The 13,645-nt window shown below is 35.5% G+C and overlaps 1 protein-coding gene across 1 annotated transcript in view; it reads right to left on the reverse strand.

The window, feature by feature from the left end:
* The window catches only part of LOC132547667 (cytochrome b-245 heavy chain-like), a 35,453-nt gene extending 27,154 nt beyond the window's left edge, over nt 1-8,299 (reverse strand). The window contains exon 1 of the mRNA XM_060211454.1: nt 8,197-8,299. Within this exon, the coding sequence (XP_060067437.1) occupies nt 8,197-8,244 (48 nt within the window). The 5' untranslated portion in view covers nt 8,245-8,299. The remainder of the gene's footprint in view (nt 1-8,196) is intronic.
* Nucleotides 8,300-13,645: the final 5,346 nt, after the last annotated feature.

Consider the following 13,645-nt stretch of genomic DNA (forward strand, 5'->3'; position numbering starts at 1 on the left):
AACAAGAGATCCCAGAGGGATCTTGGCGCCCACCATTTGAGGATCTGTTTTCAGATTTGTTTATTTTTTTTTGTGTTACAGGTTTTGTAAATGTTCATGAACTGGTCTTCATTGAATGTACTCAATGATGGCACAAGATATTTTTATTCAGCACCTTTTAGCAAATATCATTTGAAAAAGATCCCAAAGTAATATTTGATAGCAGTCAGTTACAGGTGGATAATGGACATGGTCTTGAATCAATTTGATAGAATATCGAAGAAAATATGCTTGTGCTGTATTACTGTCGACATCCAAGATGGCTGCCTGTGGGCCAACTTGATTTCAAATCAGTCCAATAAAAGTACAATGCACAACTAGGGAACAAGGGAAACCAATACCTATGAAATATCAGAAATATCCATCCAGTACTTCCTCAGAAATAGCGGTAACAAGATTTTACTCTCAAAATCCAAGATGGCCGCCTGTCAGCCATCTTGAATTTGAATCAGTCCAAAAAAGGTACCATGCACAACTAGGGACCAAGAGGAACCTGCATATGAAATTTGAGAAAGATCCATCCATTACTTTTCCAGAAATAGCGGTAACAAGAATTGTTGACGGATGGACGAACGGACCACGGAGGCAGGGCGATTTGAATACCCCACCATCTGATGATGGTGGGCTAAAAAGAGGCCTAGGGAATATCTTGCAATTCAAGGTCATAAAAGTCATGTTCCACATTCCCTTAGTAAAGATGTTTCCCTGTCTGAGCACTGTCCCACAACCCCTACAGTGGATAGTTCCCTATTTCATTCCTCTGCCACAATACCTACAGAGGATACGTCCCTATCTGAGCACTGTCACACATCTCCTACAGAGGATACATCCCTATCTGAGCACTGTCACACATCTCCTACAGAGGATACATCCCTATTTGGGCACTGTCACACTTCTCCTACAGAGGATACATCCCTATCTGAGCACTGTCACACATCTCCTACAGAGGATACATCCCTATCTGAGCACTGTCATACATCTCCTACAGAGGATACATCCCTATCTGAGCACTGTCACACATCTCCTACAGAGGATACATCCCTATCTGAGCACTGTCACACATCTCCTACAGAGGATACATCCCTATCTGAGCACTGTCACACATCTCCTACAGAGGATACATCCCTCTACAGAGGATACATCCCTATCTGAGCACTGTCACACATCTCCTACAGAGGATACATCCCTATCTGAGCACTGTCACACATCTCCTACAGAGGATACATCCCTATCTGAGCACTGTCACACATCTCCTACAGAGGATACATCCCTATCTGAGCACTGTCACACATCTCCTACAGAGGATACATCCCTCTACAGACTGTCACACATCTCCTATCTGAGCACTGTCACACATCTCCTACAGAGGATACATCCCTATCTGAGCACTGTCACACATCTCCTACAGAGGATACATCCCTATCTGAGCACTGTCACACATCTCCTACAGAGGATACATCCCTATCTGAGCACTGTCCCACATCTCCTACAGAGGATACATCCCTATCTGAGCACTGTCACACATCTCCTACAGAGGATACATCCCTATCTGAGCACTGTCCCACATCTCCTACAGAGGATACATCCCTATCTGAGCACTGTCACACATCTCCTACAGAGGATACATCCCTATCTGAGCACTGTCACACATCTCCTACAGAGGATACATCCCTATCTGAGCACTGTCACACATCTCCTACAGAGGATACATCCCTATCTGAGCACTGTCACACATCTCCTACAGAGGATACGTCCCTATCTGAGCACTGTCACACATCTCCTACAGAGGATACATCCCTATCTGAGCACTGTCACACATCTCCTACAGAGGATACATCCCTATCTGAGCACTGTCCCACATCTCCTACAGAGGATACATCCCTATCTGAGCACTGTCACACATCTCCTACAGAGGATACATCCCTATTTGAGCTCTGCAGTGCAGTGATCTATACAATGGTCTATCAGTCTTGTTTTGTAGACTGGTAAAATGATTGGGTATACTGATTTTCTTATTAAATACAAAGATTGACAATTTCAACAATAATTAACTGGTACAAATGTACTTTACTTAATCATTTTAAAGGAAACACTCTGGAAGGCGAATGCACCTAAACCAGGCTTCTGAAGGAAAATGTGTCAAGCAAATTGAAAATTATGAAGCAGCATCTTAATTGGTTTATAGACTTTTAAATGAAGTGGAAATGTTCATAAAGTAGGATATAGAAATAGCTAGACTGCGAAATTATTCAAACATTCAATCCTTAAAACTCTTTTACCATGTACACATATACCAATATTTCTTTGAATTCTTTATCATATCAGCATTAATTGCGACATATAATACATATAGCTAAATATTAAGCCATCTTGATCAGGTATTCATGACAACTAGTGTGGTTAAGTACCAGGAGAATCATCATTATCCGGTATCTATGACAACTAGTGAAGTTAAGTACCTTGTGTTTATCAGGTATCCATGACAACTATTGAGGTTAAGTACCAGGAGAGTCATCATTATCAGATATCTATGACAACTAGTGTGGTTAAGTACCTTGTGAGTCATCTTTATCAGATATCCATGGCAATGAGTGTGGTTATGTAAGCCATAACTATCAGGTATTTAGTATAGAAAGTAAGACATACTTATCAGGTCAATAGTAATTAGAGCAGTTAGAGTAGAGAAGACATCTTTATCTGGTGGCCATGGTAATTAGAACAGTAAGTGTAGAGAAGACATCTTTATCTGGTGGCCATGGTAATTAGAACAGTAACTGTAGAGAAGACATCTTTATCTGGTGGCCATGGTAATTAGAACAGTTAGTGTAGAGAAGACATCTTTATCTGGTGGCCATGGTAATTAGAACAGTTAGTGTAGAGAAGACATCTTTATCTGGTGGCCATGGTAATTAGAACAGTAAGTGTAGAGAAGACATCTTTATCTGGTGGCCATGGTAATTAGAACAGTAACTGTAGAGAAGACATCTTTATCTGGTGGCCATGGTAATTAGAACAGTTAGTGTAGAGAAGACATCTTTATCTGGTGGCCATGGTAATTAGAACAGTTAGTGTAGAGAAGACATCTTTATCTGGTGGCCATGGTAATTAGAACAGTAAGTGTAGAGAAGACATCTTTATCTGGTGGCCATGGTAATTAGAACAGTTAGTGTAGAGAAGACATCTTTATCTGGTGGCCATGGTAATTAGAACAGTAACTGTAGAGAAGACATCTTTATCTGGTGGCCATGGTAATTAGAACAGTAAGTGTAGAGAAGACATCTTTATCTGGTGGCCATGGTAATTAGAACAGTTAGTGTAGAGAAGACATCTTTATCTGGTGGCCATGGTAATTAGAACAGTTAGTGTAGAGAAGACATCTTTATCTGGTGGCCATGGTAATTAGAACAGTAACTGTAGAGAAGACATCTTTATCTGGTGGCCATGGTAATTAGAACAGTAAGTGTAGAGAAGACATCTTTATCTGGTGGCCATGGTAATTAGAACAGTTAGTGTAGAGAAGACATCTTTATCTGGTGGCCATGGTAATTAGAGCAGTAACTGTAGAGAAGACATCTTTATCTGGTGGCCATGGTAATTAGAACAGTAAGTGTAGAGAAGACATCTTTATCTGGTGGCCATGGTAATTAGAACAGTAACTGTAGAGAAGACATCTTTATCTGGTGGCCATGGTAATTAGAACAGTTAGTGTAGAGAAGACATCTTTATCTGGTGGCCATGGTAATTAGAACAGTTAGTGTAGAGAAGACATCTTTATCTGGTGGCCATGGTAATTAGAACAGTTAGTGTAGAGAAGACATCTTTATCTGGTGGCCATGGTAATTAGAACAGTAACTGTAGAGAAGACATCTTTATCTGGTGGCCATGGTAATTAGAACAGTTAGTGTAGAGAAGACATCTTTATCTGGTGGCCATGGTAACTAGACCAATGTCGAGGAAGGGCCCCGCATAATACCTACCCCTTATGATTGAGTTTCTTAATATTAAGAAATATTGAAAAATGGTAATAGCAGTATGTAAATAATTGAAAATTGTATGAATTTCATGGCAAGAATTGAAAACAAAAACTGCAGGTACATATGTGAAGACATAGCAATTTTGGTTGTTTTAATGAGTGTTAGGTCAAATATATACATTTGTAATAGACAATGGTGAAAAATGGTTTGAAATGTGATTTTTGAGAATATCTGAATCATATAATGTTCCTGAATATGCTTTATACAAGCATATCAAAGTTATTGTAATTATTACCTAGTACATGAAATCTACAAATATTTGCTTGTGGTCACTGTAGTATGTCCACAACTGTGTCACTTGTGCATGCTGAAGGTCTCTTGTCCAGACATGATCAATATGGGAACCACTCTGTTGAGTTGGAGCAGTTGTAATTTGAGAGAAACCTGCTTTACGTAGAAAGTTAAACGTTGTGTTGGCGGATTTTCTCAGATCTACGTTGAAGTCCCCTCCTATGACAGAGGAAGATTGAGTCTTGTGCAAAAAGCAGTTGATGACAGCCTGGACTTCTAAGACTGTTGTCTTTGGGGGGCAATATAGAAGCAACACTGAACAACTAAATGCGCTGTTTCGTTTTGTCAATGTAACTGCTACAGCATCAATGGTAGGAGTATGGTCCATGTGAATCCTCTCCAAGTGAAAGTTTGTTGTTGCACATACAGCTGATCCACCACCATATCCAACCATTCTTCCAGTAGAGAGGACATTTGGGAATCCCATAATGTTTAGATGGTCATGTTCCTGCCAGGTTTCTGTTAATGCCAAAACATCTGATGTATTGATAAAAGGATCGTGCTGTACATCTTTTCTATGTGCTACTCCAAGATTGTTAGTGTTAAAGAAGCATATCCTTACTATTTCTGTTTGTGTAGTAGACAGTTTATCAGAAGCAAAGACTGCCATTTTGTTTCTCAGTCTTGCCATTTCTTCAGTAACAGCATCATCTGTCTTAATAGCATCTGCATTAAAGTCCACAAGAAAGAGACCTTGTAGTGAAGTTATACGGCTGAAAGCAACATATGCTTGACCTTTGGTACGAAGCTTCCTAAATGATATAACAACCTTATCCAGAGTTTGTCCTTGGACCTTATGAATCGTACAGGCCCAACACAGAACAACAGGAAACTGTATGCGAGTGATTTCTGGAGATGATTCAGATCTTCCTGCGTGATCATTCCTTCAGAAGATATTCTCGGTAAAACATTCAGCCAATCAGATTGCAGCAGCCTCATTAAATATGCGCGTAATTCGGCAAACATCGAACTTGAGCGAGGGACTTATGTACCAAGTATCATAAGCAAGTTTCATCGAAATCCCATCATTCCTTCTCAAGATATCGCGTGGAAAGCGAAACCGACAGACATGTAAAACATTCAGCCAATCAGATTGCAGCAGCCTCATTAAATATGCGCGGAATTTGGCGAACATCGAACTTGAGCGAGGGACTTATGTACCAAGTATCATAAGCAAGTTTCATCGAAATCTCATCATTCCTTCTCAAGATATCGTGCGGAAAGCGAAACGGACAGACAGACGGACAAGGTGATTACTATAGGGCACCCGCATCGCGATGCGGGGCCCTAATTAGAACAGTTAGTGTAGAGAAGACATCTTTATCTGGTGGCCATGGTAATTAGAACAGTAAGTGTAGAGAAGACATCTTTATCTGGTGGCCATGGTAATTAGAACAGTTAGTGTAGAGAAGACATCTTTATCTGGCATCCATGATGGTAATTCAAACAGTTAAGCTCAATATCATAATTAACAGAATCTTACTCTTGTTTCTTTGATAATTAGGATGATATTTAACTAAAAATAGCAAATAAAAAACAGTATCATGAGGATTCAGGGATGAGAAGATGTTTATGTATTATGTAGGCAATTGTATGGGAGAACCCTTAAGTCATCTATTTGTCAGTGAGAGGAAGTGACTACTTCACTTCAACACCAATCAGCTTAACTACAAGTTTACATAGGTACTTTATAGTAACAACTCATGTAGGAAGATATCATGTATTAGACGATAACTAGTCACATTGCTAAAACATTATGTAACATTCTCAATATCTAAATATATAAATCAGTTATAATTTCCCAGTGGATTCACTATATTCATATATATATACATTAAATATGTTTTAATATATATATATATATATATATATATATATATATATATATATATTACAAATCTATATCTATAAACTGAATATGTATTCTTTGTATCGACTGACTTTTATTTAATCAATTTTCAGATGAGCATGCTTAATTAAATGTATGTTATTTTCATGACCTTACATTTGTATGTGTCCTACAAACTGACTTACACTTAAACCTTTGATTCATACCGGCTATTGGTAGCATAATGTATGGTAAAGGTACTAAATAATGTTTCTAAGAATAATTAAAGGGTAAATTACATGCAACATCAACCAAGCTGGGGGACTGTGGAGTTTATTACAGGACATTCTTCTAGAGGCTTCAATCACACTGACCTAAGATTATAGAGCTTAGTCATGGTGTAACATATTGTGAGTCTTTGCTATTGATCTAAATGTAGTGTATATAATATCTTCACTCTCAAGGTAAACAGATATTTATCTGAACGTTTGATAAAAGTCAAATGAGTCAATACAACTGAACTAGCTATTTTTAGGGTCATACCTGCACAATACTGAATGATATATACAAACATTTAGTCCCTACATCATAATATAGGACATTCTGCTGAAAATTTCTTAACATTTTCTAGAGCAGTCATAATCTCTGATGGCCCAATTCCAATTATAATTGAGTTTTTATATGGATTTTCTGACAAGAACTATTAATTCAATGATGAATTACCACGAGTGCATGGTGCAAGCAGTTACAAAATTTGACTCCTAATCACCATCTATGAATATATTGTTTTAAAGAATCAGCTTTACTAAATATGCTCAAAGTCAGTGAATGAATAATATTATTTACTATTGTAACCCTTGTAAATACCAGCCACAATATATCCCTCAGCTAAACAGACCTTCTCTTTAGCTTGGTCTGTTGAGTGTATATAAGACTAGCCAGTGGTCCTAGTTTTGAATCCTAGTGGTGGCATTGAACTTAATAATTACCTCGGTTATATTAGCACCTAGGTAGGGGCTCAGAATAATTCTTAGACATGTCCCGTAAGTATTGCTGAAACTCCTGGAAACTCAAGGACCAGTTCTGCACTGAAGGAGGAATATATATGCAACCCTAGCTGGTAAATACTAGCATCAATATACTATTCAGCTAGGGAGAACTTCTCTTCAGCTTGATCGGTTTAGTATAAGACTAGCTTGTAATGGCTCTGCTAGTGATCCAGTGGTCCCCGGTTCAAATCCTAATGGAGGCATGGAAATGATAAATGATCCAGCCCCTGTTTCACTATAATCAATCTTTTCACCTCCCCTAGTGCCTGATCAACTCATACATCTGATTTCATCATCTTACAGGGCTCCCACACCCTATTTTGGGACTGGGGCCTGGGGCCCTTAGAATTGGGAAAAATAATGTTGTTTTCCTTAGAATTGGGAAAACTTGGGGTCTAAATTGGGAGAAGATACTATTTTTCATTGGGAATTGGCCCCAAATCAGGCAGATTGAGAGCCCTGTCTAATCATGTCTCATTACAGTGCAACTTTTGACAAGTGTCTTTTATATATATATATATATATTTTTTTCTCTCCAAATTGGATGAAGGATGGCGGACTACATTATAAATGAGACATAGGAAGCAGGCTTGCATTCATGACCCATGCATGAAGTATCACCTTACTTGTATCTATGCAATATGAACCTCCAACAAAAGAAGCATACCTTAGTTCACCAATGAATTTATAATTATCTACCTGTTACGTACGAACAACTATTCGTGGTATCAGTAACTAAATAGAAGTTCATAAACTGATGAACCCAACAATATTCCTGAACGAATAACGTAAATATCAACGACATAAAATAAACATTAATTTCCATTGTTTTCATTGTCAAGTTAAATATATCCTTGGATCGCAATACAATCACTATTACGTGTGTATTTAACAATTTTCTGTGCGTCACGTGATATAAAACCGCTCACAAATGTTCAAAAATATAAATACTTACGATAACAATCCATCTTGGTAAATCGTTCAATATTTTCCCACAAATCATGGTTTGTGTTTTGTCATTGGCGTGTAGAGACCCCGGCTAAAACCTATAGCAGACGACAACTGATGTATAGCTCGATAGGCTTCGTCACACACATCATCTTTTTTTGTAAACAAATACACATGCTACTCTTACTTCCTGAAGTAAACCTATAGCGTTATCGCCACCTGGTGGCGGCACGCCCAACTAACGAGTTATTTGCCCCTCAATAGAACGAAGATCGCCGGGATTGCTTCCCTTCCATCAAAAATTACAAACCACGGTCAGCTCTTTTCAGCAGGGACGTATATCGATGAAATTTTTACTAACATCAACCATTTCTTTACAATACCCTTTCTATCCAATAACAAGAAAACTCAAATGTCCCTGAAAAGATCAGTAAACGTCCTCTCACACAATAAGGAGACCGTATTTATATTTTGTTTTATTTCATGATACATTATTCAGTTATGTGCCATATACCTTAAATGTAGTCACAAGAACAGAAACTAACGATAGAGGTAAACAAAACAATATCAGTCATACTTACAGGCCTACATGTATATGTGTTTACGGCATTTGACATCTCTCTCTCTCTCTCTCTCTCTCTCTCTCTCTCTCTCTCTCTCTCTTACGCGCAAAAATGTGGTTTAGGCGGAATTGGCAAGTTTTACTTCGCTGTGGGGAGACCATTTTCTAGTTGGCAGTAGTCGCATTAAACTATCAGATATCATTCATCAGATATTTAACATTGTCAACACTCATTTTATAACATGAAAAGTAATTGAAATAGCCATTTATAAAGAAGAAAACATTATGGGGAGTTCGAGAATTCTCTCACTATTACATGGGGTGTATATCGGAACCCCTCTCCCAGAAATGAGAGAAAACATTATTGCGAAGAGGACTTAGAGAATCACTTTCCCGTGCCAGATCTTAATTAATTTCAAAAGTGCCATGGCTCACAATAATACATACATGAACTTCGTGAATTTGTGAGTTTTACACACTGACGTGGTCTATAGTACACTATGTTCTAATGTTCATAAAACTAAATACACATTAGCAAATTTATTAATACCATAAGTGATTAGTAAAGTTGAGACCTAATACCATACACTCATTAACTACTTGTACTATTTGCCACATCCTTACAGTTTCTTCTCAATATTTTCTACACCTTACCAGAGACGTATATATACGTCTCTGACCTTACAAAGATTACACTTCCTCTTATACAAGACTTCCCGTAAAATGTCCCATTGGCTATGTAATAGATTTACTTCAATAATCTCCACTTCTCATTAGCATTATCGACCAAACATAAAATTTGACTTTCGATATTAATACTTCAAGCCCGTTATGATATGATCCTTATAATGCCTCACATCTGCTGTAACCTCTCATAGAATTTCTCACCCACTTTACACGTAATACGTTGCTCCTAAAGTTTTACTTTATTCAGAACAGACTACCAGAAAAGTTTACTTTATTCAAAACAGACTATCAATAAAGTTTGAATTTATTATTAAAAAACCAAATACATGAACTAATTCACTCCTGATAATCAACGTTAAATCATACTGTTAGATATTTTTGTTAACTAGCATTGGCAAAATAACTAAATTTTCAGAAAACCCTTAGTTTTAGCATGTATTTATTAAGTAGGAGAACATTTTGACAAGACAAGTGTATCTAATACCATAACAAATGTTTCTTAAAGAATTTTGATTGTTGATTTTAGGATTTGACATCGTAGATATTAAAAAGTTTTCCCTCAATTTTCAAATTGATACTGCTTTAGCAGCAAGCACTAGCTTTTTTCATCCACCATTTTTATTGTATAAGAATGATCTCCTTTGTAAATGTGTAGTTGTAACTCACTTGATATGCATAATTGACCCTTAATCCAGGTTCTACCTTATTCATACGTAATATCATTCTCTATGACAACAATTTTTTCAGAGTTTATCCATCTTAAGCTTAAAACACATCACTCATGGAAATTAGCAGTAAAGTATTCTCAATATTTATATACAGTGTATTTTAAAAATATGTGTAAGCTCTTGCATTTTGAACCATGAGGAATTGTGTCACTACTGTGGTATGTTGTGCGATGATTCTATTACATATATTATTTGTCACTGCTATGGAAATATTGATATTTGAGATGGATTAAGGTGTCACTTATTTAATAAGTTGGGCATAAATTTCATGACGTGGTTGAATAATTTGTCAGACTTTGACGTAGCAAATACTTTCTTGGCGAGTACTTTTAGCTGTGAAACGTTGAAAGAAGATTTGGAATATTTCAGACTTGTAAATGTAAGATTTCTGTATCAAATATTTAAAACTTCTCAATTACACGATTATGATTTGCTTTGTACATTTATACAACTCTACTTTAATGTAGATTTTGTTTTAATTGTATTTATTCTTTTTATGTAATCTTGGAGGACATAAAAGGAATAATAATAACTTAATAATAATAATATAGAAATGAAATCATTCTTTTGATTTGATGTCAACAGGGGAATATCTAAGAATTTTACATGTTTGGAAAAATGTCAAGAAAACATGAAGCTATCTAAAAATTTAGAATTTGTGTATAATGTTGCATTTTTTATTGCTGCTAAAAATACATAGCTTCAAGCTGATATCCTTTTGTAGTTTCTGACAACATCAATATTGACAGAGGGGAGATAACTCATAACTAGCCATTACAGTTTTCTTTTCACAACTTTGAAGTGACATTGTGTATTAAAAATTAATTAATGAAACAAAGACATAAACAAATTTTAAAGTTTTGTGCAAATTTTAAACGCGTAATATTTCAAATTTTGGCAACAATTTAAGTGCATCAATAGAAAATATAGGAAAATGTTTATACAATAACTGTTAGCTTAAGAAGCACAATGGGTAGTAGTTTCATGTATGAGTTTGCTGAAGGTCAGAGGGGAAAATGCACAGGTTTAATTTGATTTCTTCTAGATTTGTATATCCTATTTAAAAAAAAAATCCTTTTTGAATTTTCAATTTGACTGGAAAATCTCTAAAGTAAAAGATATTTGTAAGATAAATGTATCTAAATCAGTTATGTAATATTTTGATGGTGACTTGTCAAACCTGTCTGTTATAAAATAAGACACCAGGGTCATTAATCATCTACCTCAGTTAATAGTTCAATTACAGCGTCATGTTGATTTTATTACAAAGAGGACAATTTTGAAAATGATTTCCATTCTCCCATTGTCATATTGTGGGTTGGAGACCCTGAACACCATGATTGGCAATAATGTCATGATATTCAATGATGAGACCAATTTTCTTGTTTGTAAATGTAAAAAGTCAATGACATAGCTGGAATTTATAGATAATACAGAGATGCTATAACATGAACAGAAATACAGAGAAAGGCAGAAGAAGATAAAGATAATATTCCTATATAAATTGTAGTAAATTCCTTCCCAAGGGGAAATGTGAAACCCTAAGGGCAAAAAATTCACATTTTAGTAAATCATCTTTAATCCTTCCATCCCTGAAATTTGAATCAATTTGATAAATTTCAGTCCCCTACTTAGAGCACTGTGGGTGGGGAGCATATAATTCCTAATTTTATGTAAAATTTTATTAAATTTGGTTCAGGACTAACCAAAAAATCCCCAGCATATCCAAAGTCCAGTTAACATTACAAAGAAACAAAATTCTGTGAAGTGTACAATTGTCTTGTAGGTATGGAAATATGATGTGTTTTAGTGTTACTTTAATTACAAGTTTTTCTTTGACTATGAATCAGTACTATGACAGTGTAGTGCTAAAACTTAACATGAAGTGGACTAATAAGTGGTCTGTTCACACAGGTGGTCTCTCAATAGAGGTGATCTCTTTACACAGGTGGCTCTTGGTCTAGGTAAAAGGGTCAAAATAAAAAAAATGAAAAATAAAAACAAACATCAAGATCATCTTGAGACTTCAACTTCACAAATTCAGTTTATATCATAATCATGGGATAATATCATCAAATTCTATATTGTATACTCGATAAAGTTTTGGTGATCAAAATCAAATAATGAAAGGCTATTTTTATAGCTTTTAGAACAATTTTAATGCAGTTGTTATCCCAATGTCCTGTCCTGATGATGGGATTCACACTTCTGATCACTTTTTGACATTTTTCATGACATCTACTGATCAGATTCCAGCATTCCATACTTATAGCAGACAATACTTGAACGAAGGTCTACATGTCCATCAAGCAGGATTGTACTTCAACCAGCTTCAGCTATTTATTATTGATGCTGAGGCTCCAATTCTGTGTGCATCTGAGATTGCAGTTGGGAAAGTTGACATCATTGCATGTCTTCAAATAGAGTAATCTAAACCAAATTGGTGAAAGGCACATTCATTTTCAGCAGAACAATGCAATCTAGGTTTGTTTTTCAGTTTGAAGTTTGCTTTTGTGCTATGAAGTAAATGTTTGATTCATTATCATGTTGAACAGATATACTTTACTGTTTTTGAAAGTATGAAATACAGTGGTTCAGGGTAGTTTTATATTGTGTAAAGTTATGTAAAAATCTTTTTAGCCTTTTCCAGTTTTTTTATACGTAGTGTACACATGTTAACTGTTAAGATGAAATAAATGTATTCAGGCCATTGCACCATAAAAAAATGAAGGATAAAATTGTTCTGTGCCGACAGGAGTGTCTCAAACAGGGGCTTTTAGCTATTGTTTGTATTGCCTCTAAATCTTAGAAAAAATTATAGCAAGTTGAACTTTAAAAATGTTGAATTTCACTGAAGTTGCAAATGGTATTGTCTACTTTTGTTTTTAAATCAATTTATTACTACTGTCTGGTTTTATTACCAGCATTTCTTGAAATCAGTTTCGATTCATTTTTACAAATATGCTTAAAAATGATTTATTGATTGACAGGGTTTAATGTCTGTGTTAATACTATTTAAAAACTAACCTTCTGCTTCTAATTTTTTCTTTGAACAACAAAATACTTCACTATCAAACAAATATTCATATTGTATTTTACTAGTATGCATTTAGTTATATTTGGTTAGTTTCCCCATTATTTCTGTAAGGGGAGATAAATCTATTTCTTTTTCAATTAAAGTTCAAATATACTTGTTTACCTTTAACCTTATTAATTTAAATCTGAATAGAATAATTCCTTAATATCAATATAACATTATCCCACACTAAAAGCAAGAAATTTATATGCAATAATGAGTTACTAGACATCTAGCTGTAAATACATCAGCAGCAGCTGTACAATGTAGTATATATGTACTATATGTGATGTCCACCTACAAAGATTCTTTGAATGGATGATTGGAGTAGAAATTGCCATCAGTATTTAAAAAAGATGATAAAAGAATCTATTCGCTCCTATTCCAAATCAAATAAATGAGA

Source organism: Ylistrum balloti, unplaced genomic scaffold (genome assembly GCF_031769215.1).
Source record: "Ylistrum balloti isolate Yb309-2 unplaced genomic scaffold, AGI_CSIRO_Ybal_v1 Utg369972, whole genome shotgun sequence".
In the NCBI taxonomy this organism is placed as follows: Eukaryota; Metazoa; Mollusca; class Bivalvia; order Pectinida; family Pectinidae; genus Ylistrum; species Ylistrum balloti.